The following is a 27,500-nucleotide window of genomic DNA, read 5'->3' as shown; positions in this document are numbered from 1 at the left end:
CCAAACCAAAGCACCCGGAGGAAACCCACAAGAACACGGGGAGAACATGCAAACGCCACACAGAAAGGACCTGGGACTGGCTGGGATGGACCGGGATTCGAACCCGGGACCTTCTTGCTGTGAGGCAACAGTGCTAACCACTGAGCCACCGTGTCATCCCAATTACATTATCCCAATTACATTATGTCATTTAGCAGTAGGAGTGGGAATCACGATCACGATACGATATATCGATTCATTGGCCAACGATGCGATATTTGCAGATATCACAAAATCTACCAGGATACGATCGATATTAGATGATATGTGTTGATTTATATCCGAGAGGGGAGCGAATATCCTCTGCGTGCTGGCCATGGCACTCACATTGCTTGTATGCAGAAAGAGGTGCCCTTGGGCGGAAATGGTGACGCAGACGTGGCGGGGAATTTCAAAAGAATTAGCTTCCAGCTATAATCTGGTATGGTGCATCAAATGGCACTGTACACTGTCCCTTTCAAATAAATTAAATACAAATAAAATAAAATAATAGAAATAATGTTGATTTCTTATGGCGTCATGGCAATTTATATCAACGTTTTCACTGTGCATCGATGCCATTGGATCGTTGATCATTGAATCGATGCATATCGATGTCATCGTCCCAACCCGCAGACGCTTCTATCCAAAGTGACTTACAGTAGTACATTTATCAACAGTAGTGAAATAAACTCTGTGCAACAGTCAACAAAAGCCCTTCCTGAGACGGGTGTGGCAAATTAGCATCCGCTATATAAACGCTATGATACTTGCATCAGATAGCAGTTGTCAGTTTGTCTAGTATGTATATTGTATCTGTCTTTATCAAAACAAATACATCCATACATAATAAATCTATGTATGGATGGTAGTAAAAATCAGGTTGTGTATTCTGTTTAAGTTAACTGGGTGTATGTTAGAAGTAGGATGGGAAAATGAAAAAAATAAAAGTGTTTTATCTCATGGGGAATTTCAAATGCGAGTAATTTTGTGGATCCCCAACAATAGGAGTAAGCAGTCCAATAGGTCATACAGGTGAGGGAGCAGGGACTGACCGTTGATGGTGAACTTGCTGTCGGTGTAGAGAACCAGCTTCTTGATGTTCTTCTGTTTGGCCTGCTGCAGCGCCATGCAGGCCGCCTGACCACGACATTCACATTAAAGTCAATACTGACACTGCATGATGTCATCACAACAATACTGATATATACGTAAGGGATAATGTATATTGAGGCGGTGATTACGGGGGAAATAATGACCGACAGGTGAATGATTTAGCCCGACGTGCAGCGGAGGGCTAAATCATCACCTGAAGGTCATTATTTCCCAGTAATCACCGCCTCAATATACATTATCCCGCTTAGAACACGGCCTACAACTAAATCATTCAATAATCTGACAAAAATAATTATTCAAATAGATTTTTTAATAGCGTTTTCAACGACAAAGCGGTTTCATTCGTAATTGGCACACAAGACACCACAGCTGCAACTGGTTGGCATAATTAGTAGTGTTTGCTGACAAAAGGCTCTTATCAACTGATTAATCCAGGTGTGGCAGAGCAGCGGTCGGTTGTCGAGAAATAATGACCGGTGAATCTTGTTGATTGACCAATCAGAATCGAGTATTCAAGAGAGCCGTGTTCTAATACTATATATGGGTTGTGATACATGGGGATGCACTTTTCTACAGAATTTCAGGATAAAAAGAAAATCAAAAAAAGAATTACAAAGAAAAAAGAAAAAAATTGATTGGATGTTATTGGATCTTATTACGTTATGGGCTTTATTATTGATTACACTTTATTACATTGCAGGCGGTTATTATGTTTTGGCCTTTACAAGTCTGCTTGTGATATGAATGTTTCCAGACAACTGAAGCTGTGGAGTAAAGAAGACTGACCTGGATCTCTGCTCTCTGATTGGTCTGCCTTCCCTCCAGAGGCTCTGCCACGTTTCTGAAACACACAGAGATAGAGCTGACCAATCACTGACAGGTCAATCACTTCTGTCCAATAGGAGGAGGAGAGTCACTGTTCCCTGACTAAGGCCCAATCCAAATGTCCCCCCTCTGGACTTGTGGACTTCTACATACTGTATTACTGTGTCATGGTGTGTTTGAATATTATTTCTGGCCTAACGTTACATGATTCAAGTAACATTTTAATAAAGTAATTGTTTTGCACATTCACAATAATTATTTGTTTTTTGTTTGGCAAGTGTCACGTCCGCATTGTAATGAATTGTGGGTAATTAAATGAGTGTAGTCGGCAGCTCGTCGCGCAGTGCCAGCCGTAGATGATATCTATGTCTGGAACACAACTCTGAAAAGTGGTTAAGGCCCGCCCCACAAGCCACAAAAAAAAAAGGATGCGTGACAGACATATGAATTGACCAACCAGCGAGCTCGTGGGCGGTGCATTCGGAATGTGTGCATCAGCTAAATCGACCCCGGGTGAACTGCAACAAACACAATTGTTGCACGGCCAATGAGAGCATCTACGCCGTCGCCGTGGACCCGGCGCACTTCCTGTAATGCAGCCAGTTCTTCTCGTTCTAACTCGTTCTTCCTGCAAGACAGCCCGTCACTACTTTTTGGTCGCTCCTTTTATCGCTTCACAGTTAAGTCTGTTCACGGTGCTTCACGCCGTTCTACTGAACGCGTTTCCTTGCCGGACTGTAATATGGGAGGAGGCTCCCTGTGTGATGTCACTTCCGTCACAGCCCAGCCAACCAGGTTTCTCCGCCAGCATCTGGACGGATCGCCGGATGTCTCTTGTGATTCAGAGGCTTGTGACTCAGACCTTCTGTCGCTGGAAGCTTGTTGACGTCGATGGTGCGCCTGACACCACGTGAGACTAGTCTGCACCCCAAGAGGACTCTCTGGAAGTCTGCAGAAAGTCTGCTTAAGAGTAAGACCCCCTTGTGGACTGGATGCAGTGTGGATTTGGAGACTCAGCACTCAACAGACTTGACAGGAACGGCAGAGTCTGCGAGGGCGGTGAAGTCCGAACATTTGGATTGGGCCTGAAACACATCAAACTGAATCGAACACACTCTGACACTCCCTTTATTGATCTGACCTGATCAAGAGCTTCATGCTCCCAATCCAATCAATAACGCCAATTAACAAACATGTAACCTCAGATCCACTTCAGGGTCTGACCTCTATAGGTCTGTGATCCACCACTTATTTAGTGATGCTTTGTCATTTACTTTTTGGTGAACCCACTTTACATCAACCTGCCTCGTCTGCCTGCTTCTGCTGTAGTGATTTACTATGTTTCCCAGTAGGGAGGGGTCATGATTTTCCAATAGTCATTCAATTATATAAAAATCTAATTTATGCAACTATAATATGAAATTGGCCTCATTTGCTCAAGTTAAAATCGTTCAACTTTGGTGAATAATTTGCACAGTCAAACTCAAGCGAGTAACACGATTTCACTATTGGTGTGAATGCAACATTGGGCAGATGTAAAAAAAAGAAAAAAAAAAAGAAAAAAATCCATAAAGCGAAGATGCTCTTTAACACATTGAGTGCCACAGCGCTTCAGTAAAATTGTCTGGAGCCTGTGCCAGATTCACTTCCATTCAGTTGAAAACAGCTATAGATTTTTTTCTATTATGGCTATATTAACGGGGCTGGACTTTAATGAAACATTGAACACTCCTGCTTCTTCCAAAGAAGAAATTTTGTTTCTAGACAGTTCCATTATGAAATGACAGCCTCTCAAAAAAGTGCACTTTCAAGGGTTTTCTGTCGTTTTTTTTTACTTTCCAAGATATAGTCCCTTTTATGAATACCTTTTGCACTCTAATTTCGAGCACATTCACTGACTCTGGCTGGTGTTTTCTGATGTGGTGGCGTGTGGTGTGGTTTCTGTGCAGCCTGTGTGCCACACACCCCTCTCCCCCCCCTCCACCTCTGAGCTGCGGGCTCCTCCCACACGCACAGTTTGTTTTCTCGACTCCGTTTTTGCCCCGGACAGATCCCAGCGCCCATCAAGGAAATGATGCGCGCTGGCAAACGCGACTGAACGAAAAGGCTTGGCCGTTCGGCTTCGGATGCTGGCTTTCTAGGAAATCGTGTGGAGATAGATAGAAGCATAAGAGCTCAGTTGTGAGCGCGGATGCAGCCGAGCCCACTCTCCGCTGTAGACAGAGCAATATATACGGCTCTGGCTGAAGTATGCATCGGTTTCCACTTTGATCACGGCTTTCTCCGCTGTCTCCTGTACAAAGTAAAGGATCTGAGGTGGGTGGAGCAGCTCCTGTGACGATGTTTAAGGTGGCGCCGTGTGATCCCTTGAAGGGATTCATGCTCACTGGCTAGGTACGACCTTAAACAGCAGAATTATGGAATAATATGAATTATGATTTTAGGACGTCCACAGACGTCCTTGGCACTCCTCGTTACTTTTTTTTAGGACGTCCACAGACGTCCTTGGCACTCAATGTGTTAACACATTCACTGCCAGCCGTTTTTTTTTTACTGTAGGTAGGTTCTGCCAGAGGGTTTTTTTGAGGATTCTGGCTCATCTTTCAAGACCCGAGGATTCTTTTCTGCTAAGATTTTGTAAACACACAATATCTCAAAAGAACTAATAGAATGTGTGCTTTCTCTGTCTAAAAGAGTTAGTTTGTAGAGTTAGTAGTTATGTAAGCATTAGCAGTTGAATACAGCATGGTTTCAGCGTCAGAAAAATTATTCTGAGATAAACGGCTTTTTGTGAAATTCGATAGAACAGTCACTTTAACCATTCATTTTTGGCATCAGTAAGACGTCAGACATCTAAACAATAGTTTTGAACAGTAATTTCCTCCATAACAGCAGGAAACACCCCTCTCTTTCAAACTCCTCCCTCCGTGTGTGTCTTCTTGGCTGCAGCGGGGCCGTGTCACAAGCTCGTTTCACTGCTTTGCTGCTGCTCCTGTCTGCTGGCGGGGCCGCTCTTTGAGGAAGTCTGGATGGACTCGCTCGTTTCTTGGAGTTTTGGTTGAGAGCTTTGATGAAGCTTTTGCGATTCTGGTCTTATTTATGCTGCGTGTTTCAAAGTGTGTTCCACCCGTAATCTATTATGCAAATTTGCAATCCCTCACCGCCAGCAATCAGCGCGAAAGCGAAAGCGTTTTCGCCATCCATTTTCATGAGAATGGCAATCCTCACACTGCTTTTGGCTTGCCTTCCTCTAGTCAGGAGAGCACTGTCGCCACTTAGTGGGTCGGTGGAATGGGTTGTACACGTTGGGTGGCTCCAATAATTTTATAGGAGACGTGGGGGGCGTTGATCCACGCCCGACCGTCAAATTTTTTTTTTTTTTTTTTAAGCCGAGATATCTCGTCTTTGGCAGTCAAAGGTTGGATTCTGTAAGCCGAGATATCTCGTCTTGGGCAGTGAACGTGTTAAAATGATGAAATAAAAGTTTCCAAATCAAATAAATGTGGCTATAAAGAGCAGTCTACTGACACTAATGCTCAAGACAAATAAATAAACGTCTAACACAAAATGTATAGACGGTTTTAACGTGACAACAAAAACATTCTACATTGAACCCCAGCTCACTTCCTGTTGCAGCGTTTGCCAATACAACATAAAACATAACATCAGAGCGGGACTGACAATTACGTGAAAAGCGTCTATATTATAGAAATGTTTTGTGAAGCACATTGTATTTGTCTTGTGTATGAAATGTGCTATATATATATACCAATAAAGTCTGTGTTGCCTTTTGCACAGCACTGTCCAAAATGAGTGTTGTTAGCTAGCTAGCACTCACAGTGGATGGTCGCGGCCCCAGTAAACTCCGATGCCGGCCCGGGCGCCCGGCCGTCCGTTAGCTGAACAGCAGCCATCTGTATAAACCACCACAGCATCTCCTGGGGGGGGGGGGGGGGGGGGGGGGGGCGGAGACATCACACTGATCAACCAATCACAGTCTGACTGAGGCAATTACATCACACCGATTCTGACGAAGGCGTTTCCTGCATTATCTCAGTGTTCATGTAAACAGCAGTGTGATGTCCTTCATCAGATAGAGGCTGTTCATCACATAACTAGGGCATCGGCCCTGATACCCCCCCCCCCCCCCACCCCGCACGCATCGCCTGCAGCACAATCGCCTGCTCTATTGGCACAATTTGCTCAACTTCGCATCGCCGATGACATCGCTGTCACTGATGATGTCACAATGCCTACGACATCACTTGTGATGTCACAATGCCTATGACATCATCAGTGATGTCATAAGGTTGGTCACTGATGTCATTGACATTGTGACATCATCAGTGGGACAAAAATTGAAACAGACAGCCACAAACCAATACAAGGTCAGTGGGTTCACGCTCCTGCGAAAGGATCACCATCGGTAAGTAGCAAATAGGGCGAACTATCCCTTTAACAAAGCAGGTTTTTGGCCAATCTTTACAAGTGTTTGGCACAAGCAGGAAACGTGTCACATTTAGCAGGACACAGTTTAACAAGCAGAACATTTGTTAAAACTGTTTTGGAACCGTTAACAGTACAAAGCAATGAGACCAAAACCTGAAAAGATGAGAACAAGCAGCATGCAGCGCCATGTTGAAAATGCTGATTTTGTCTTTTAGATATATTCTTTTGACGTCTCTAAATACACTGCATACACTAAGAGGAATTCCTCGTATGTACTCTTGCATATTCTGGCAATCAACTGATTCTCTCATTCTCTCTATATTCCATTTCTCCCTCAAAACAACAGTGAGGAAAGTTTGACTTTTGCGTCACTTCCATAAGGAAAGAAATCCTTACCCATGTATGTGAACCCGTCAGCCTTTACTGAAGACGAGCGGCTGTCCTCTGACTGTTTGACTCGTTTGGTGCGAGGCTCCTCCTCCACCTGCGAGTAAGACCTCTTCTGACCAATAGGGATGTACTCCAGCGGCTCCGGGCCTCGTTTAGGAAGCAGGGCAAACGCGGCCTCGTCGCTCGGAGCTTCTGAAGACCAAAACACAAACGGTACCGGTCATTTTCCTCAAGGGAAAATGCAGAAATGTGCAGAGGGAGAACACAGCTCAGGGATTTGAACTATGTAGAGTAATCAGTGCCTACAGCCAGCTGCATTGATTACAAAACCCCGTCAATAAGAATCATGATGAAATACTATCTATCTACATGTTAGAAATATATATTTAAAAAAAAGTATTTTTGAGAAATACTAGACATTCCCATCCGTCTGTTTGGGGAAACATCTGAACTCAAATCTACTGTAACCTGGGAGAAGGTGGGTAACACTGGCTCGAAAGAAGCAACTGCAAACACTCATAACATCATAAGAAAAACATTTATTACAACTAAATGCTGGCAATGAATTTGTGTTTTGGAGATTCTTATTTTCTTATTTTCTGGATTTCATAAATGATTTTCTGACTCACACCAAAAAATGAACACCTGACAAAGATCCACCTTGCATCGAAACGCCTGTTAAAAAATATATATTATATATATTTGGGAGCAGAAAATTTGTGTTGCGAGCCCTCCTTTCTCCCTAGACTTCTGTAAGACGGTGACCGTTTTCTTACACATCACTGTATATTGTATGAAAATGTGGGCTGGCCCTCCCTGACGGCTCGCAGAGAGCAACATTGTCTCTTGTTTATTTATAAAGCTTTGATTGGGAAGCTGCCACTTTATCTGTCCTCAACTCTCAGAGCGCCCTACACGAGGAGTGTTCGTGTTTTACATGAAATATTTTCACTTGTTCTTATTGTTTAATTTATCATGTCTGTAAACTTGTAACCTCTTTGTATATGTTTTCTGTACCCAGGGCACTCTTGCAAATGAGAGCTTGCTCTCAAGAGATCTCCCCTGTATAAATAAATGCTAAAAAAAAAAAGATCATGTACAGTTTGGCTCTGCACCAGAGAAAAGAGGTTGTGCCTAAATCTTATTTTGATACTTTACACCAAAAATCATCTCATTGAACTTCCCCCCCACTGGTGATTTCTTTTCACGGTCATATTGATACCGATACTGTATTGGAATATAGTACTGACTTTGGACCATAGTACTGACATTGGACCATAGTACTGACATTGGTCCATAGTACTGGATGTTTGGAGCGTACCGTTCATCACCTCTGGGACCAGACTGGGCTCGACTCCTTTGACGAATGCCCACGCATCTTCCTCTGAGGCAAACTTCTTATACTTGGCGTTTGGAAACTTGGCCACCTGGCTCTTACACTCGTCCCTAAATCACAGAGAAATACAGGAAACTCATTACCGTTCTTATACAGGGTTCCTGTACGTGTTCGCATTTCAAAATGTACCGCCGAATGTAGAAGAATGACTGTCTTGATCATATATCATATTTATCTCTCTCTACCTACAATACTGTTAGTCATGGAATTTTGGACAAAATCAAATCTGACAAAAAAAAAAATCTCAGATTTGGGCCCGAGAGACAAAATCAGATTAAATGAGGGGTCCTCAGTAACGAAAGGGGCTAGTGGTGGTGGTGGTAGTAGTCAAAGTAAAATTTTGAATTTGGTTGTCAAAACGTTGTTTAGTGCATTGGACCTATGCCGAATTGAAGAGTGGATCGTTATGATTGGTAAAATGTCTGAGGCCATGTTCTAACAGGAATTTGCTTTTGCCGATAACAAGAGAACACATTTGTACTTAATGGCGTTTGGCACAGCATTCCCTCCCTCCATACAGGAGAACGTCACTGTGGAGCTCAACGACCCCAGTGTTTGTGCAAAAAACTGTAGTTTCTGCACACACAAAAACCTACGACCAGCCTCACCATGTGTTGTAGACTCCCGGGTTGGATCCTTTCCTCACGGCGTAGAAGAACGTGCCCTTCCCCGGCATGTCTGCGGCAGCGATGCAGAGAGTCCGCCGCACGACACTGTAAAGACCAGTCAGCCTCAGCATCACTCACACCTCAAGCAGAGCAGTCAGCCTCAGCATCACTCACACCTCGACCGCCACAAACATGGTGGTGTCGATTGTCCGGCCAATGTTTCTGCTATTAAGCTAAATTATGGCATTTAAACGACCTGGAGGTCAACAGTGCAAGTCACATTACACACTTTACACTGACTGAGCTAGCAAATTAGCTGCTAGCTAGCTTGTTTGGCTGCAATTACCTCTCTGAATCGTAGAAAACCCGCCAGCCAAACCCCTCAAATATATTTTTCATAAACACCAGAAAACCATCATCTCTGCTATACCTTTCTATACAAGTGTCCAAAAAGGAAAACGTTGTTGTACTTTGAGTAAATCCTCGCACCACACGCTAAGAAAACAAGAAAAAGGACATGTACAACACTTCCCTGTTGTTCTTCTTCTTCTTCTACTATTGTTTTATTTCGGTTGGCAAACAACTTATGGTGCATTACCGCCACCTTCTGAAATGGAGTGTGGATACACTACCATGTTGTTCCCATCGCGGGTTTAAGAGTAAACTCTCGCGATGTTCCGTGTCTCCCAACCGTGGGTCGCTGCAACTCTCGCGATGTGCCCACGGGTTCCCGTCGCAGATGAATGTAACTCTCGCGATGCTCCGGCCTCTTCCCTGGCCGTCGTTGACTGAGGTTGGTCATGACATTTTTCACAGTGCTGCCCTTTCCATGTCTAATTACCCCTTAACGGCGTCAAAGTGTTCTATCTTTATATCGTAATGCATCTTAAGCCTCTGATGCCTTAGATTGTCGAGTTTGTGGCGGCGGATGGCCGTTTTATTTGACATAATGAAGCGTAGTAACAGTAGCCGGGCTGAGTAGTGTATCTTCATATGAGAGGAGCTGCTAGCTAGAGGGCCGTGCATGTGTTGCGACACAGCGGACAGGACACTGTTACACTGAACTGAATGAATCAATTCAGGCGTGCGAGTCGTTTTCTGTCAAATATAACTAATCGATAAGTTGCCATACTCGTGCTAACGTTAGCCACTGCTAATAGCCAATGGTACCCAGGCAGCGATAGACAGCAGCAGGCTAGCTTGGCTAACGTTAGCTAACTGGTTGCATGGTAAACTGAGACACACTTGTACTCCTTCAGCGTGGCAGCTTGTTGACTTGGAAACTGCAACGTTAGCTAGCTACGTGTCTCAGCCTCGCCTGCTCGTTTTTAACACGACTGTCCGGTCCAATTTATCCATCTAACGCTGCTCCAGGTTAGCATTGAACGTGCCAGCTATCCTTAGCTTTAGCCTAGTAGCGCGGTTCATGCTGATTCGAAGGAGCCTTGTAGGAGTATTGTTAACCTATGATGTGTTTTGAGATGCCCGCCTGCTCATGTTAACCCACATGTTGTGTTTGTTGTGCAGACACGAGGCCATGTTCAGTACCAGCGCCAAAATCGTGAAGCCGAATGGCGAAAAGCCAGATGAGTTTGAGTCTGGGATCTCTCAGGTAAGACCTAGCTTACTCTCAATATGAAAGGTTAGTTGATCTGCTGGGTTTCTACTGCAGTCAGTTAGTACTGCAGCTTATTTCATATAGTACACATATTTCTAACGTTTTTCAACATCTTATTAGTTGACATTCAACTGATGTTAAACAGATTGTCTATAGAGAGTGACTATTCGTGAATGTACTTGCATATTACACTGTGTGTGTGTGACGGGAAGTACAGTGTTGCATCTCAACTAATAAGCTGTTATAACATCTGCAGACAAAGGCAAACTGCTGAATTGTTGAATGTAGAGTCTGTTAGCAGACTATCCAAATAGTGTTGTCGACTTTTTAATGGAAATCCAGATCCAGATGTGTGACAGTATATCAATCCACATGACGAGATGCCTGTACCTCCTGCCTACAGGCTCTGCTGGAGCTGGAGATGAACTCTGACCTGAAGGCTCAGCTGAGGGAGCTGAACATCACTGCAGCAAAGGTGCGAGGCTGAAACCTAGCATCTGCTTATTGCGGTTACTTCTATAAACCTGTCTCTGACTGGAGTTCATGAACAGTTAACCATCAGTATGTGTCTAGGGGGGTTGGTCACTTTATTGTGGAGACCTGTGTGGAAAATAGTTATAAAATAAGCGTGGGAAATTGCCATATTAATTTGTCAGTGGGCCAACATTGATATTGGGATCATCTTGAGTGCTGGTGGAGTAATGCTGGTCAGCTTGTCCTGAACTCCTCCTCTAAGATGTTTGCTTGAAGGAAAATGGGTTTAATGTCTTGTAAAAATGTTCTGTGGCTAATTATTCTGTACGGTTATCCATCAGTAGTGAACTTGTTGAATAGTTTGTTTTACCTCAGTGGTTCAGTCCTCGTCCTCAGGAAGCATTGGCCTGTTGGCTTTCTGTCCTGCCAGCTACTTAAAGTTAATTGATGTCACCTTGTTTTTCAGGTGTGACTCATTCTGATTACATGGCTGGATTGAAAACCAGCAGGACTTTGGGTCTGAGCACCAGGGATTGAGAACCTCTGCTGTATCTGAATTAGGGCTGGGTGATATTCAGTATTATCATATACCATATTTTGATTAAATTACGATATTCTAACAATGTGATAAGCAATTCTGCTCAAATTTCTTACAAATTACATGTGCCATGTTTTAAATTGAGGGAATATTGTTTGACTGCAAGAAACCTCAACGTGTTTATTTCACATACATGAGCAAATATCATGTATAAATACTGTATCAATATGGAAAAACCTCCCCGTAATTATTATGATATATACTTCATTCATATCCCCCAGCCCTCCAGAGTGTTTTTAACTGTGAGCCGATGTGGGCACCCAGCGGCTGCCTGGCTGCTGGCTCTGTCCTGGTGGCGTATGGGAGCGTCTCTCTGTGACGTACAGTCCCGTTCCACGACGTCGGAGAGAAAGCTGCGTCCCCGGCCCCCTGCGGGCCGGCGAGGACGCGGCGCCTGTATATTCCTACAACTTCCCAGAGTCCTTTGGGCCGTGACTGGGGAGACAAACCATGCAGTGCACAAACTCAACCGTCTGTCAGGGGGGGTCAATGTTGTCTGGAAACTAGGGGTGCACAGATCGATCGGCAAGCAATCTGTATCGGCCGATTTGGACCTCAAATATGCGATCGGCTGATTGCCAATATTTTTTTTATATGAAAAAAATAAAATAATAATAATAAAAAAAAAGCCCTATCACTAATCAGGCTTTCCAACGATATAAAATACAATGCCAATTGGTATTATTAAAGGGGAGAAATAATCGACCTAAAATAACGTTTCCAAACTTTTTTTGAGGAGTTTATATATCGGTGATCGGTCGATGATCGGTTGGGCAGATATTTCCCATAGGTGATCGGTGCACCCCTACTGGAAACATACAGTATTTGTGTTTTTTAAGATTTTGGAAATGTACCAAGTTTGGGAGAAGTGTTGAACGTTTCTCAGACATTCACATTTCACTGATTTTGACTGTCAAAATGTTACAGGCATTAGGTAAAATGGTACAAACCACTGGAACATGTATACTAGTGAGGTCTGGGTTTTGAAGATTTGAGAAATTTGACTAGTCTAGGCAAAGCACGAAATGCTTCTCTAGATGAGGAAAATGTCTTGATATTCTCTGACTGAAACTAAACAAAATGCTGTTTCTTCCTGTCCGGCGTCCTGAACCTGTTCTCCGCTCAGGAAATCGAGGTGGGTGGCAGCAGGAAAGCCATCATCATCTTCGTTCCCGTTCCTCAGCTGAAGTCCTTCCAGAAGATCCAGGTGCGGCTTGTGAGGGAGCTGGAGAAGAAGTTCAGCGGCAAACACGTTGTCTTCATCGCACAGGTGAGGAAGAGGAGTGAGAATAACTGAGATCACACCGTTGACTACTACTTCAGTTTAAAATCGGCCTCACAGGAAACGTGTAGGGCTGGACCCCGACATTACATTACATCATTTGGCAGACACTTTTATCCAAAGCGACTTACAATAACACATTTTTGTCAGCAATAGAGCAATCAACTATGCAACAGTCTATGACACCTACAACATCTGAAGGAATAGTGGTAAAGTTAAGTTAGTAAAAAAAAATTATATGATATAAATAATGTCATTGCTTAGTGCTTACTGTTCCAACATACTTAGAATGTAGTCCTGAGACACAACCGTTTCTTGAATCTTGAAAAATTGCAAGCCCCACAAATATTGTGGAGATTATTTGAATTTGCATTATTATTGCAAACACAAAATCACAATTTGACTGGAATACAAATCTTAGAATTGATCTATAGTACACTGTTTGTCTATGGGAAGACACTAAATTGAAAATATTCTAGTGAAACACTGATTTTCTCAATCTTTCAGAGGCTTTTCCACCTTGACGAGAAGAAATTCCTCAATACTTGGATTTTTTTTTACAGTGAAAAATTTCAGCATCCATAGAATGTACAAAGGAATGTGTTATTGTAACCCGACGTGGGCACCCAGCGGCTGCCTGGCTGCTGGCTCTGTCCTGGTGGCGTATGGGAGCGTCTCTCTGTGACGTACAGTCCCGTTCCACGACGTCGCAGAGAAAGCCGCGTCCCCGGCTCCCCTGTGGACCGGCGAGGACGCGCCGCCTGTATATTCCTACAACTTCCCAGAGTCCTTTGGGCCGTGACTGGGGAGACAAACCATGCAGTGCACAAACTCAACCGTCTGTCAGGGGGGGGGTCAATGTTGTCTGGAAACTAGGGGTGCACAGATCGATCGGCAAGCAATCTGTATCGGCCGATTTGGACCTCAAATATGCGATCGGCTGATTGCCGATGTTTCATGCAGTGCACAATATTAATATGAAATAGTCCGGACACACCGCTTTCTTTTCTTAAAAAACAAACCAACCAATATAACACTAATGACTCAAAACGATAGAATTAAGTTATGCAGTGACCGAATAAGTGACTATCTTCTATTTGAGATTCTTTGTCTTGATGAAATGTCAAAGTATTTCAAAGACGTACATAGGATCAACTTCACTGTTTATTTTTGACTAAGAAACTCGGTTCAAGCGTTTAAGCAGAAGAATCAGAATGGCTTTAAGAGAAGGCAGCACAGAACACTCAGTCAGGTGTCCAGACTGTGGATTGCTGTTTGTCATATTGATATTTTTTGGATGAAGTTATCAGTAGTGTTGTTTTTTAATTTGACCATATTCATGCTAGTGCTGCACGATTAATCTAATCGCAATCGCGATGTCAGCATGTGCGATTACATAACCGCAAAAGTGTGCGATTATTATTATTTTTTCACGTCTTTTTGAGTGTGTGTGTGTGTGTGTCCTCTAACGTTACACGTGACGCAGCAAACACACGTTTCTCTGCCATCACGCTGGGCATCAACACTAGCGGGAGGCTTCTCCCATGCACTCCCGCAAATAAGTAATGTTATGCGCAACAAAGTTACATCTTACCGAGAGGGAGCGAGAGAACATCCATGATCGCTAACAGCTAGCTATGCTAATAACTAGCTTGCCGTTCAGAAACGCATGTAAATAGCCGTGTGATTAGTGAGAACGTCAGTAAAATATGGAGAGAGCTGCAGGTGCTTATGCAGAACTAGTGCACGAATAAGTGCACAGTGGGCAATGACCCGCTGTGATGAAGAATAAATTATTTGCGGGAGTGCATGGGAGAAGCCTCCCGCTAGTGTTGATGCCCAGTGTGATGGCAGAGAAACGTGTGTTTGCTGCGTCACGTGTAACGTTAGAGGACACACACACACTCAAAAAGACGTGAACAAGGTTGAGATTAACAAGGTTGATAGCAAAACACTGTCGCAGCTGCCAACAGCAGCACCTCCAGGCTTCAACTAGCGTTAGCCTGTCACATGACGCCTTCATGGTCCCTCGATAAAGTCTGCAGAAATATGCACGTTACCTCACCACTCTCGAAGCGTCACGTGAGTGTGGCGTTTAAGGCCATCTGTCGCTACAAAATAAATAAACGGGGTGTATCATTGTATTACTGGACAGACATGTAACTGACTTTGCCAGTCTGAGCCATCTTCTATGTGCTGTAACACAGTGCAGTTTCTATTTTTCTGGTGTTTCTTTTTTACATGTTTGGGACAGGCAAATGTCTCAAAATGTTTTATTTTTTTGTAAAGATAATTTTATTTCAAATTGTTTTATTTATTTAGTTTTAATATATTTTAAATTGTAACATATTTCATGTATTTTAGTCTGTTATACGTGAAACCGTGGTATTTTTGTCCAAGGTTATCATACCGTCAAAAACTCATGCCGGCACATCCCTAGATACCTCTTGTTTATTATATCGCAATCACAATCGCAATATTGTCCACCATAATCGCTAATCGCACCTTTCCCCCAAATCGTGCAGCACTAATTCATGCCAAGAGTGCAAATATTTGTTTCAAACCAGTTTTCTTGTCGGGGTGGAAAAGCCAAACTAATTTAGAGCATTCCAACTATTTGGAAATCACAATGTGATGGTTTTAGGCAGGATTCATCCTCGTTAACACGATATCTCAGGAACGCCTTGACGGAATTTTATCCAATTTTCCTCAAACTTCCACTTGGGCTCAAGGATGAACGGATAACATTTTGGTGGTCAAAGGTCAAGGTCACTGTGACCTCACGAATGCCATTTTCAAGCTCGGCAACGCCATATCTCAATAACACCTTGACGAAATTTCTTCACATTTGGCTCAAATGTCAAAGTCTGGACAGACATGGATGTCGACTGCTCACTTTTGGCGGAGGCATATATCCATGGTGCGGTCGTTCTAGTTTCAGGCCGATAACGATATTTAATTTTCAAGCCTTTATTGGCCGATACCGGTGATGTGCCGATCTGGTACATCCCCAATACCTAGTTTGATATCCAGATAAACCTTGGTAATGGGGTTCAGGAGTCTGGACTGCCTCTCAGTCATGCTCGTATGTTTGTCTTGATGCTTCCTTGTGCTGGTAGGTGACCTACCAGGAGGACAAGAGACCTGACACATCTTGATGTCAGAAGATCTGTCTGGTTTTGGTTCAATGTTAACTGGTCGTCGTTGTCTTTCAGAGGAGAATCCTTCCCAAACCCACCAGGAAAAGCCGCACAAAGAATAAGCAGAAGCGTCCCAGGAGGTGAGTGGAGCGTCTAGAAGATGGCTGGTGTTCTTAAGTATCCGATGGGTTTTCATCCTCGCCAAACACCGAAGCGGCTCATTTCAGCGTGTTTACTCCTGAAAATGTCTTACGGCCGGAACACACATCTTGCGTGTGCTGTGCGTCTGCGTGGCGTCTGCGTGGCGTTTTCATTTCAGTTCCCATGTTAACAGGTTACAGCAGCCACACCACCGGCATCAGACGCGCGTCTCAAGCGAGTGTCTGGCGAGCGTGAGACGCGCGTCATCTAGAGAATAGAAGCGAAGCCTATTTTTTCCTTTTACCGCGCGCGTGTCTCTAGCGTGTCTCTACACAAATAGACACAAAAATACATTAAACTGATATTTTACAGGGGCAGCCACAGCCAATCAAGGCTCGTTTTGATTTGAGCTGAGAGGATGAGCTGAGCTCACAGCTGCAGTTCTCCTGCCCTCTGAAAACCACATAGGCGACAACGTGGCTTCGTTCCTCCCCTCCCCACCACACACACACAGACACACACACACACACACACACACACAAATCATACTGCCTCGATTCTGAAGTGAGCCCAAGCGATCTTCAGTTAAAATCATCATTGTATTGTTTATAGCAAATTTAATAAAAGGTAAACTCTATAGGAAGATAGTTTGCAGACAGGCAGCAGCTGCACGCACCAGCCACGCTGCCTGTGTGGATGCCGCGGGCGTGCCAGCCGCAGCAAGCACGCCACGCACACGCCACGCACATGCGACATGTGTGTCCCGGCCGTTAAACGGCACTGAAACTTAGAAATGTCTTCAATACAGGTACATTTAAATCATCTCACCTGCCCAGCCCATGGATGTATACATACTGTACAGTCCCTGACATGGATGTATACATACTGTAGGTTTGTCCCTGACATGGATGTATACATACTGTAGGTTTGTCCCTGACATGGATGTATACATACTGTAGGTTTGTCCCTGACATGGATGTATACATACTGTAGGTTTGTCCCTGACATGGATGTATACATACTGTAGGTTTGTCCCTGACATGGATGTATACATACTGTAGGTTTGTCCCTGACATGGATGTATACATACTGTAGGTTTGTCCCTGACATGGATGTATACATACTGTAGGTTTGTCCCTGACATGGATGTATACATACTGTAGGTTTGTCCCTGACATGGATGTATACATACTGTAGGTTTGCGGTCGGCGATGTGTGTGGTGATGATTGGTTGACAGGCTGTATTTGATCACCCGGCCCTCCAGAGTCTTATCATTTTTTCAACCCCGTTTAGATGAAACCACGCCCACTTAGGAATGACGAAAGCCTGGGATTTCACACCGGGAAAACATGGCGGCTCGTTTGGAAATATTCTCTTAGTGATTCACCGAAAAATTTTAGTGGAGAAATCAGCCATGCCGTTGCGGAGTCTGTCTTCATTTGGACGCGACGTTCGGGACTTTCAGAGGCGGCGGGTCACGCGGTGGCAAGTGTCCCGTCAAATCCTTGAATGAACATCTGCATAGCAACAGGTGTGTCATGGTTCGCTTTATTGTCCAATCACAATGTTTCTTCCACGGTAAACGTAGTGGTCAGGCATCGTAAGCCGAGCGAGAGAGACATTGAATCAAGAGCCTGGAATGAAGTCGGTCCACTGAGCCTCAGTTGCAGCGAGATGAGGTTTGACTTTTGAGATAGTTCTGCCGGGAATTAATTTCTATGTTTAATAGTAACTCCAGTCTGTAGTCTTATCTCTGATTTCAAGTTAACTTATTATATTAATAATATTATAATTATAACTTCGTGCTTGTAGTAGCGTGACTCGCCGCCTCGGGAAACTCCCGTTACCAATGGATACAAACTTTTAATCTAACCGTTCATGTAAAACGAAGAGGACAGATTCAGCAACTGCATGGCTGATTTCAAATTTCACAATTTTGTGGTGATTTTCCAGTTTGAAATCCGAGGCTTTCGTCACACAGAAGTAGGGCTGGCACGGATCAGCCCCCACGGTTCGGCACACGGTTCGGAACGTCGTGGTCCGCGGAACCCCCCCCCCCACACCTTTCGTTTCATTTAACGTTTGACGTTAGTGTATGATAACGCCTGCAGCGCAGTCAGACACAGACAGGCATCATGGCATGCACAAGTGAGCTTCCTCATCCCTGTCGTCGCTGTAAAGTATCTCTGAAGGCTGTGGCTAGTGCTACTAAAGACAACAAACTTATTTCAACACCTCTGAAAAAGCACAGGAATGCGAGCAGCATGTTGCGGGCTGCACAAGATAGCGAGAGCCACAACACACACACACACACGCGCACACGTTTCACGAACACATTATCACCGGACGGTGAAATGTTGCCTTGGACACATAACAACAAAACAACACGTGGGGCCACCGAGTAGCATAACGTAGCATCAAGTGTCAAGTGACTACGTTAGCTAGCAACAGCCAGGAAGTTAGGCGCAGTGCCACCTAAAACAGGAAGTTGTTGTTCTGCCTTCAGAGTAAAAGCATAAATTGTGTCATGAGAAAAAAATATTTTTTGAGCTGTGCAGGGCAACAAATGGTTAGAGAAGTATAATAGTATTAAAAATTCAAATCGAAAATCTAATTTTGAGAGAAAAAATCTGATATAGCCTTTTTTTGCTGATCTGAAAAATCCGTGATCCCTGGCTCAAAATCCGTCACGCGATCCGATCCGTGGGTTTTCTGATCCGTCCCAGCCCTACACAGAAGTGGGCATGGTTTTGTCTAAACTGGGTGGGAAAATGGATAAGATGCGCTCCATTGTGTTTAAACCGTGTGAGCCGACGTGGGCACCCAGTGGCTGCCTGGCTGCTGGCTCTGTCCTGGTGGCGTATGGGAGCGTCTCTCTGTGACGTACAGTCCCGTTCCACGACGTCGCAGAGAAAGCTGCGTCCCCGGCCCCCTGCGGGCCGGCGAGGACGTGCCGCCTGTATATTCCTACAACTTCCCAGAGTCCTTTGGGCCGTGACTGGGGAGACAAACCATGCAGTGCACAAACTCAACCGTCAATGTTGTCTGGAAACATATTTTGGATTTTTTTTTTAAAGATTTTAGAAATGTACCGAGTTTAACTCATTGATACCTGATGCAGCATTTGTGTGTGTATCCCTTTAAGACCGCGAACCGCATTCACGCGGTTCGCGATCTTAAAGGGATACACGCACAAATGAGGGATATACACACAAATGCTGCATCAGGTATCAATGGGTTAAGAGAAGTGTTGAGTGTTTCTCAGACATAAACATTTCACTGATTTTGACTGTCAAAATGTTACAGGCTTGAGGTAAAATGGTACCAACCACTGGAACATGTATACCAGTGAGGTCTGGGTTTTGAAGATTTGAGAAATTTCACTAGTCTAGGAAAAGCTTTAAATGCTTGTCAAGTAGAGTCAAGTAGAACTGGGGTTCGACTGATATCTGTGCCGATGCTGGACTTTTATTAACATGGGATCTGTTGCAGTTTGATACGATGCCGCTTCTGATTCTTTTTGACAATTTTGAATATTAGTCATTTTTACCAAGAAAACTCACATTTAACACATTAAGTGCCAGAGACGACCTAACTCGTCTTACATAATCCAGCGCTTAAGTGCCAAGGACGAGCTAACTCGTCTTACATAAACATTTTTTTTTTTTGACGGTGGGACATCAATCAACCCCTTTTACATCTTCGAGATAACTATTTGGAGCAAGAGCATGTGTGTAATCTATTTTACCGACCACTAAGTGGCGACAGAGACCGAGAGAAGCCACAGCCACGGGACCCAAAAGCAGCCGCCTCCCGCGGAAATGGCTTGGCGATTTTACAGTCAGAAGCCCGGACACACACACAGAACGGACAGAGATCTCTTCCCCCCAGAGCCGCGACGCAACGCGCGAACACACACACACACACACACACACACACACACACACACACACACACCGCGGGAGCAAGCCATTCAAGGAAATGGCTTGGCGATTTTACAGTAATCCATTTCAGACTCGTCCCCGCACGCAGGCAAGCAGGCAGGCAGGCACGCAGACAGACAGGCAGGCAGCACAACGCGCTTCTGACACGCCCGCTGTTAGGAGGAAGGAGGAGAAGACACACGGAGGGAGGAGTTTGAATGAGAGGGGTGTTTCCTGTTATGGAGGAAATTACTGTTCAAAACTATTGTTTAGAATGTCTGACGGTCTTACTGATGCCAAAAATGAATGGTTAAAGTGACTGTTTCACAAAAAGCCATTTATCTCTGAATAAATTTCCAGACGCTGAAACCATGCTGTACTCAACGGCTAATATCTACATAACTACTAACTCTGCAAACTAACTCTTTTAGACAGAGAAAGCACACATTCTATTAGTTATTTTTAGATGATTGGTGTTCATGAATTCTTAACAGAAAAGAATCCTCGGCTGTTCTAAAATGAGCCAGAATCGTCAAAAACACCCCTGGCACAACTTACCTACAGGAATGAAAACATGGCTGGCATTCAATGTGTTAAATGCATTCAGTTGCTATTGACAATGTCAATATATGCAGTGTGAAGCATGTTGAATTAGCCATGTGTATTGTGTTTTTTCTTTTTCCCCTGCCTTAATGTAATGTCCGTGTTGGCTCCTCCCCCAGCCGTACTCTGACCGCGGTTCACGACGCCATCTTGGAGGACCTGGTGTTCCCCAGTGAAATCGTGGGAAAGAGGATCCGGGTCAAACTGGACAGCAGCCGGCTCATCAAGGTCCACCTGGACAAGGCTCAGCAGAACAATGTGGAACACAAAGTCAGTAGAGCTGGGACCTCCTGGTGACATGGTGGTCCGTTTGGTGTAGAGGTGCACTGACCCATCAAGCTTCACATAGCAGACTTTAACCAGCTGCTGTGGAGAAAGGAAAAAGTAAAAGACCTTAAAGCAGGGCTGTCAAACTCCTTTAGTTCACGGGCCACATGTGGTCCAGACAAAGAAAGTCAATGCTAACCTATATGATTAGACCTCAAGATTTTCCTGTTTCTTTTATTGTTAAGTAGGGATGTTCATTTTGAAAAATTACCATAATCGAAAATCGGGAAAATTAACGATCAATTATCGATTAATCGATCATCGATAGCGTAATAATATATATATATTTATATTTTATCTGGTCTGGTAATAACGTTGCGCGTTCTAGTGGCCAGGTAAACAAACATGTTACATGTCAGGTTACATGATGTAAGGCAATCGGCGTCTTCCAGCTTAGCTGACAGCACAAGAGTCAAATCAACAGGCCTGAGCCTCACTGAGGTCCGCAGACCGCTGGGTGCGTTTGTCTGTGTCCCCGGCGCATGCCGGTGTGAATTCCCCATGTTTAAAACAGTTTTGTTGGCACAAAGGCCCGTGCCCAGCCAGAAAACTAGAGACTATATGAAGCTCCATCTCACGTTAGTCGGCTGTGCAATGGAGTGGGGCGAGGAGGAACGAATTCCACCCAAACCTAGTCCGCCAAATAAATAATAATATAACTAATCGATCCAAATTCCACATGATTGATTCAATCCCTATTGTAAAGATTACAGGTACATTTAAGAACACATTTTCACGTAGGGTCATCTCGGCTACCTTCAAACAAATCTATCAAATCGACTGTCTGTAACCGTGTAGGGATGGGCAGGAGTACTCATAACGTTACTACTCGAGTAACGTTTCTACTATTGGAGTACTCACACTTTAACAACGCAGGGGGAAATCCCTGATGCAAATGAGACAGACACGCTTCTCCATGCAGGCTTCTGTGTGAACAGCCCCTACCTACACAGCAGATTAGCCCTGCTCTATATCATTACTATAGTAATGGATATTCTTACAGGCCTATAGCCTACGATAGCTTAACGGAACCAAACTTTGGTGCCACTTGTTCCTCCTCGAACACAGACCCACCTGTATTACTATGCAAAAAAGGACGCTATTATTAATTGCGTTAATACACGAGTAATGGAGTTGTTAATTAGTAAATGAAAGTACGGTACTCAAATATTAAAATGACTTGGAATCCCCATCCCTATAACTGCTAGGGATGGGCATTTCTAGCAAAAACACTATTCGAAATTCGCTGGCCAAAGTCGACTTTTAACCGAAATTCGAAAAAAAAAATATATATATATACGGTATATATTTTTTTTTGTGAGTGAAATGTTGCATTGTCTCCCCTGATTCTAAGTCTAAGGCTTTATTAATTAATAGAAAATTCGAAATTCGATGCCCATCCCTAATAACTGCACCACAATTGAATTGTGCAATTAATTCTCTATGGTCAAGGGTAGGGCTGTCCCAGCGAGTCGACGTAATCGATGACGTCGACTACGTAATTACGTCGACGCACGCTACGTGCGTCGACACGTCACAAAACAAAAAAGATGGCAGCGATGGCCGGAAAAAGTAGTCATTTCTGCACCGCAGCGAACATAACATTACACCATTTAACGGTGTTATTCGGCCGTTTAACGTTAACGTACATATTTCCGTTTGCTTTCACGGCTAACATGTAGAAAATTGATTAAACTAACGTTACAGACCATTGTTAGTCTGTTGCTGCTCACGTTAATTTACTGCGTGCATCATTTAACAGTGCTATTCGGCTTTTTACATTCTTCTGTTTGGGTTCACGGCCATGTAAGATGAGATCAAAACTAACGTTACAGACCATTGTTACAGTCTGTGATTGTTAGTCTGTAAATCGTTTGTATTATTTATTTCCTTACCCCCACACTGATGCAAACATACATTTGGCTGAGTTAGCTGCACAATGCACATTACTCCAGTGATTAAATAAATCCATGTCCTGTAAAATACTGATCCTCCTCAGTTTAGGGAAAGGGTTCATACATACAGTGATGAATCATGATGATGATCAATTTAATCTGTGTCAGGTGGTCCAGTATTTTCGTGATGAGAGCAGGCAACTGACAAATAGGCAGGCACTATCTATTATATAATAATAAGATTCATATTAATAATAATAATAATTCATATGATCATATCATAATAACAGACATGGAAATTAGACTTACTAGACTAATTTTAAATATGTCCCTCCCTACAGTATTATATTATTATTTATCTCTCTTTTCAGGAAGCAAAGCAGTGTGGGAGAGTTTTTCCCCAAACGAGAATGAGATGGTTAAATAAAATACTGAAATTGAGAAGTTTTTGTTTATTTATTTGTTTTGGGTAAATTTATTGTTATATAATAAAAAAATTAAATAGAAAATAATCGCTAGATTAATCGACTAATCGAAAAAATAATCGTTAGTCGAATCGATAAGAAAATAATCGTTTGGGACAGCCCTAGTCAAGGGTAATGACAATAGTTTAGCATTTAGTGATGAATACAGAAAACATAATTACGGTAGGATATATTTACGGTAACTTACTCCTGAAACCTGGCGCCTCTTAGCCTTTACACGTGCGTCACATTGAAGGACGTCTCAGTGCAATTTTCACACTTTGCAAAGTCATCCATGTGGGCTGGATTGGACCCTTTAGCGGGCCGGTTCTGGCCCCCGGGCCGTATCTTTGACACCCCTGCCTTAATGGGATAGTTCGGATATAAGTATATTACCTACAGTAGATGGTTTTATAAGGTACTTATCAATATGTTACTAACAGCTAATCAGATTGAGTCTCCCATCTTAAAATGAAGCTCCAGTCTGTTGTGGAGACCTGGCATCAGTGCATCTCTACTGACAACATGATCACTTATGTGCTGAAATATCATGATTATTGTGTTGATGGTTTTGTCTGAATGACTTGATTCTCCATGTTGCATCATTCTGAACATCGTGGCTGCTTGATCTTCTGAAATTACTGCTCAAAGCTTATTCCACTGCTACTTAAAACATGAATAATTTGACCCAAAATACTGGTTCAAAATTATTTCATGTCACGCTTCTGTAGTCAAGAGCAGTTACCGTCCTTTGCTACATGGTGGCGCCACTTAAACAAATTGGAAACATTCCAAAATCTGCCATAAAACGATTGGACATTTACAATGCCCGCCTGACTATTGAGTGATGCGTTAACATATGAAACGGTGGCCTGTTGAGAGAAAACAGCCCTGAGTTCCTTCATCAGCCAATCAGAAGCGAGTATGGAAGCCGTGTAGTATCTGTGATGTGAGCTGACGTGGGCACCCAGTGGCTGCCTGGCTGCTGGCTCTGTCCTGGTGGCGTATGGGAGCGTCTCTCTGTGACGTACAGTCCCGTTCCACGACGTCGCAGAGAAAGCTGCGTCCCCGGCCCCCTGCGGGCCGGCGAGGACGCGGCGCCTGTATATTCCTACAACTTCCCAGAGTCCTTTGGGCCGTGACTGGGGAGACAAACCATGCAGTGCACAAACTCAACCGTCTGTCAGACTGTTGGACTGTCATTGAAGCCATCAGAGGTAGAACGGGGTTCGACTTGATATCTGGTTCCATACTGGATGTGTATTAAAGGGGGATTTGGTGCCGTTTGATCTGATTGCGTATTGATTATAGAAGTGATCAATAGTACACCGGTTGTCTTATGGGGAAACCTGAACACTTTGATCACAGGGTTCCCATGGGTCCTTGAAAGTTTGTGAATTTTAGAGAAATAAAATGAGGTCATTAGAAGATTTGGAACAGACTGAATTTATATACTGTAGGCTAATTAAGTTTGTGCAACAATAGAAATTTGTTCTTTTGATAGATAGATTTCCAGAAAGTGACTAATGTGCATGTATGACTGAAGTCAAATGATGCAGGTTAAACTGTGACAAGAAAGTAGCACTAATTAACCTTGATGTCTGGCTCAAACTATAGTGTTGGTTCATTGAATTTGAAGGAGTTGGGATGTGAATTTCAGGTTCAAGAATGTGTGAGAACCCTGTGATCACCATCCACACGAGCATCGTGATGTTAATTATCATGGATTCAGTGCACAGTTTTACTCTTCCATAATCTTAATTAACATCTTGAATACTTGTAATTTTTTACCATGAAGGTTTTAAAGGTTAAACTCAGTCTGTCAATCCAGACCTGTCAGTCAAACCCCAGTTCTCTTTGTCCTGGTTGACTCCGGGTGGGTTTTTTAAATCCAATCTGACGCTCTACACTGAAATGAGAGTGATGTACGGTACATTAAAGCAGCACTCTAATTAACCAACAGTCCAGTGTGCTCAGAGTAGCTATTTAGGAACCCCTAAATATATACCTCTATATATGAAGAGCTCTGTGCTCCTCGGTATTGAAAGGTGCTTTCTGTGTTGCAGGTGGAGACGTTCTCCGGTGTCTACAAGAAGCTCACAGGCAAAGATGTCATTTTTGAATTCCCAGAGTTCCAGCTGTAAAGTGCAGATGACAAAATAAATTTGTTTACCGTCTTTCTGCTTGTTTCATGTCCTGTTTAATGCATCCTGTGTTAAATTGAGAGGTGGAGAGTCACTCAATTTGAATTTCACACACAAATAAACACTCATAGATACAAATAATGATGGTCATATTATAGTGAATCATAGTGTTACATGTGAAATTTAGACATGAGTGAAAGTAATCTAATGAGTACTGGTAAAATGGCTTCTCTTGGTTTGTGCAGTCCAAACTAGACAAACGTGTGAGCTTTCTGGAGCCATCAGATCATTCAGCCTGTAGTATGTCATGGTGCTTTGATGTTGGCTGCAGGAGACATTCATCTGAACATGTTTTCCCACCTTCCATCACCAGTTGCTCATATAACATTTAAATTCTGTTGCCGGTGGTGCTATTCTCAGCCTATAGGGGGTGCTGTGGAGAATCTAGGGCAGCAAATGTGGCTCGGAGTTTGAAATGTCATGGTCATTTTTGCCAGATATACTCATTAGATAAATTGATGGTGACCTAGAATATGTTAATGATGGAATACTTTGTGTTGATGCTTCACTAATACTGAATATCCAGGATAAATCTTTCATATAAACTTTGGTCCAATAGTGTGTTAAGAACAAGTTTGGACCAAAGTGCTGCAGAAACTGGTTATAAAAGACGAATAAATAGGCAAAAATGAGGACAATAAAAATAATTTAAAACCTGGTTCTCAACTGATCTAGTCTCACAACGCACATTTTTCCTTAGTCATTAAGTCGCGACCCAAATTTCAGACTGCCAGCATGCCACCAAAATGTATAGAGCATTATTTAGCCTTCCTGACAAGCTAGCATGGTTGGGACCAATGTGTGCCTTAGGTCTTCTAGTTTGAGAACAGTATGTTAACTCTAGCTTTAAAAACGAGGCCGCTATAATAGCCTCTGAAATACAGTAATGTTGGCCATGGATACTGGCATCCTCAAGGTGGCACACATCCGTGACCCACTCAAAACGGCCCCAAGACCCACTTTTAGGTTGCGGCGCACCAGTTGAGAACCAGTCATTTGTAAAGAACAAGCAGAAAAAAAGGCTACACACACGACACAGACACACACAGTCAGAATCACCACCAAACCAAAGCCTTACATTTTATCCCTCAGTTGTCATTAATTTCCCATAAACATGTCCATTAAAAATAACTGTTTTAATATATATATGTGTGTATATATATGTATGTATATATATGTATATATATATATATACCGTATATATACCATCTCATACATACATATATACATACATATGAGATGGGATTTTGCTTCTCTTATGTGCTGTTCTCTCCTATCCTCTCTTTTCTCTTGAGCTGTTGAATGCTGCTGGCTGAAAGAGAACCTCAGTGGACTCAGGTGCTGAGAAATGATGAAACAGCACCACCAGCTGGTCTTAGAGACACAGCAGAGAGCTGAGATCCGAGTACTTCATCTGCACCATCTGTGATGTTCCAGAACCAATAATGGATTGAGATCAAATCACACAGCCAGTGTTGTCAAAGTACTTTTTGCAGTAACTAGTAATCTAACTACTTTGTCAAATTTAGTAACTCATTTACAATGACTGAAATGTAAATGAGCTAGTTACTAGTTACTTTAGGATGTGAAAATAGTGGATAACTTCAGAGGATTATCTGGTTTATGATCTTCAGACCTAGTCCTCCCTGCCTGGCAAAAATGCTCTGCAGCTGCAGCCAGGACTATAAGCTATAAGCCTCCTCAAGTGAATGTTCAAGTATCTCATGCAGGAACAATAACTATTAATGATTTATTATGCAGGCAGTAATCTGTAAAGTAATAAATTAACTTTTGAGACTAGTAACTGTAACTAATTACTCATTTTCAGTAACTTGCCCAACACTGCACATAACTAACTGGAGCTGTGCTTCTCTAGATCAAACTGAATGATAGACAGTGGACTTGTGTTGTGATGTTGTGTTGGAGACATCGTGAAGCTACAGGAAGTCACTGTGGTTTCTGCGAGCAGCTTCCTGTCATCACAGATGACCTATCAGAGAAAAACACATATGAAGCTGATGAGGAGAT

The 27,500-nt window shown here is 43.2% G+C and overlaps 2 protein-coding genes across 4 annotated transcripts in view; one reads left to right on the top strand and one right to left on the bottom strand.

Moving 5' to 3' along the window:
• The window catches only part of rnaseh1 (ribonuclease H1), a 13,611-nt gene extending 4,264 nt beyond the window's left edge, over positions 1-9,347 (bottom strand). Inside the window, exons 1-7 of one of the 3 annotated variants that reach the window (XM_083643707.1) lie at positions 9,233-9,347; positions 8,803-8,907; positions 8,120-8,244; positions 6,805-6,990; positions 5,798-5,897; positions 1,921-1,975; positions 1,074-1,158 (exon numbers count right to left, since the gene is read on the bottom strand). In XM_083643707.1, the coding sequence (XP_083499833.1) occupies positions 1,074-1,158; positions 1,921-1,975; positions 5,798-5,897; positions 6,805-6,990; positions 8,120-8,244; positions 8,803-8,870 (619 nt within the window). In that variant the 5' untranslated portion in view covers positions 8,871-8,907; positions 9,233-9,347. Of the gene's footprint in view, positions 1-1,073; positions 1,159-1,920; positions 1,976-5,797; positions 5,898-6,804; positions 6,991-8,119; positions 8,245-8,802; positions 8,908-9,148 lie in introns of all 3 variants that reach the window. The other 2 variants (XM_083643705.1, XM_083643706.1) reach the window with 2 other exon arrangements.
• A 222-nt stretch (positions 9,348-9,569) lies between these two features.
• On the top strand, positions 9,570-25,445 carry rps7 (ribosomal protein S7). The gene is made up of 7 exons (XM_083643084.1): positions 9,570-9,595; positions 10,330-10,414; positions 10,824-10,895; positions 12,619-12,762; positions 15,990-16,054; positions 20,702-20,852; positions 25,335-25,445. The coding sequence occupies exons 2-7, from the start codon at positions 10,340-10,342 to the stop codon at positions 25,410-25,412; spliced, it is 585 nt and encodes a 194-aa protein (XP_083499210.1). The 5' UTR covers positions 9,570-9,595; positions 10,330-10,339; the 3' UTR covers positions 25,413-25,445.
• Positions 25,446-27,500: the final 2,055 nt, after the last annotated feature.

The sequence above is a fragment of the Poromitra crassiceps genome (genome assembly GCF_964638095.1).
Source record: "Poromitra crassiceps genome assembly, chromosome: 9".
Lineage (NCBI taxonomy): Eukaryota > Metazoa > Chordata > Actinopteri > Beryciformes > Melamphaidae > Poromitra > Poromitra crassiceps.
Note: the sequence above shows the minus strand (reverse complement) of the source record. Positions and strands in the feature narration are given on the sequence as shown.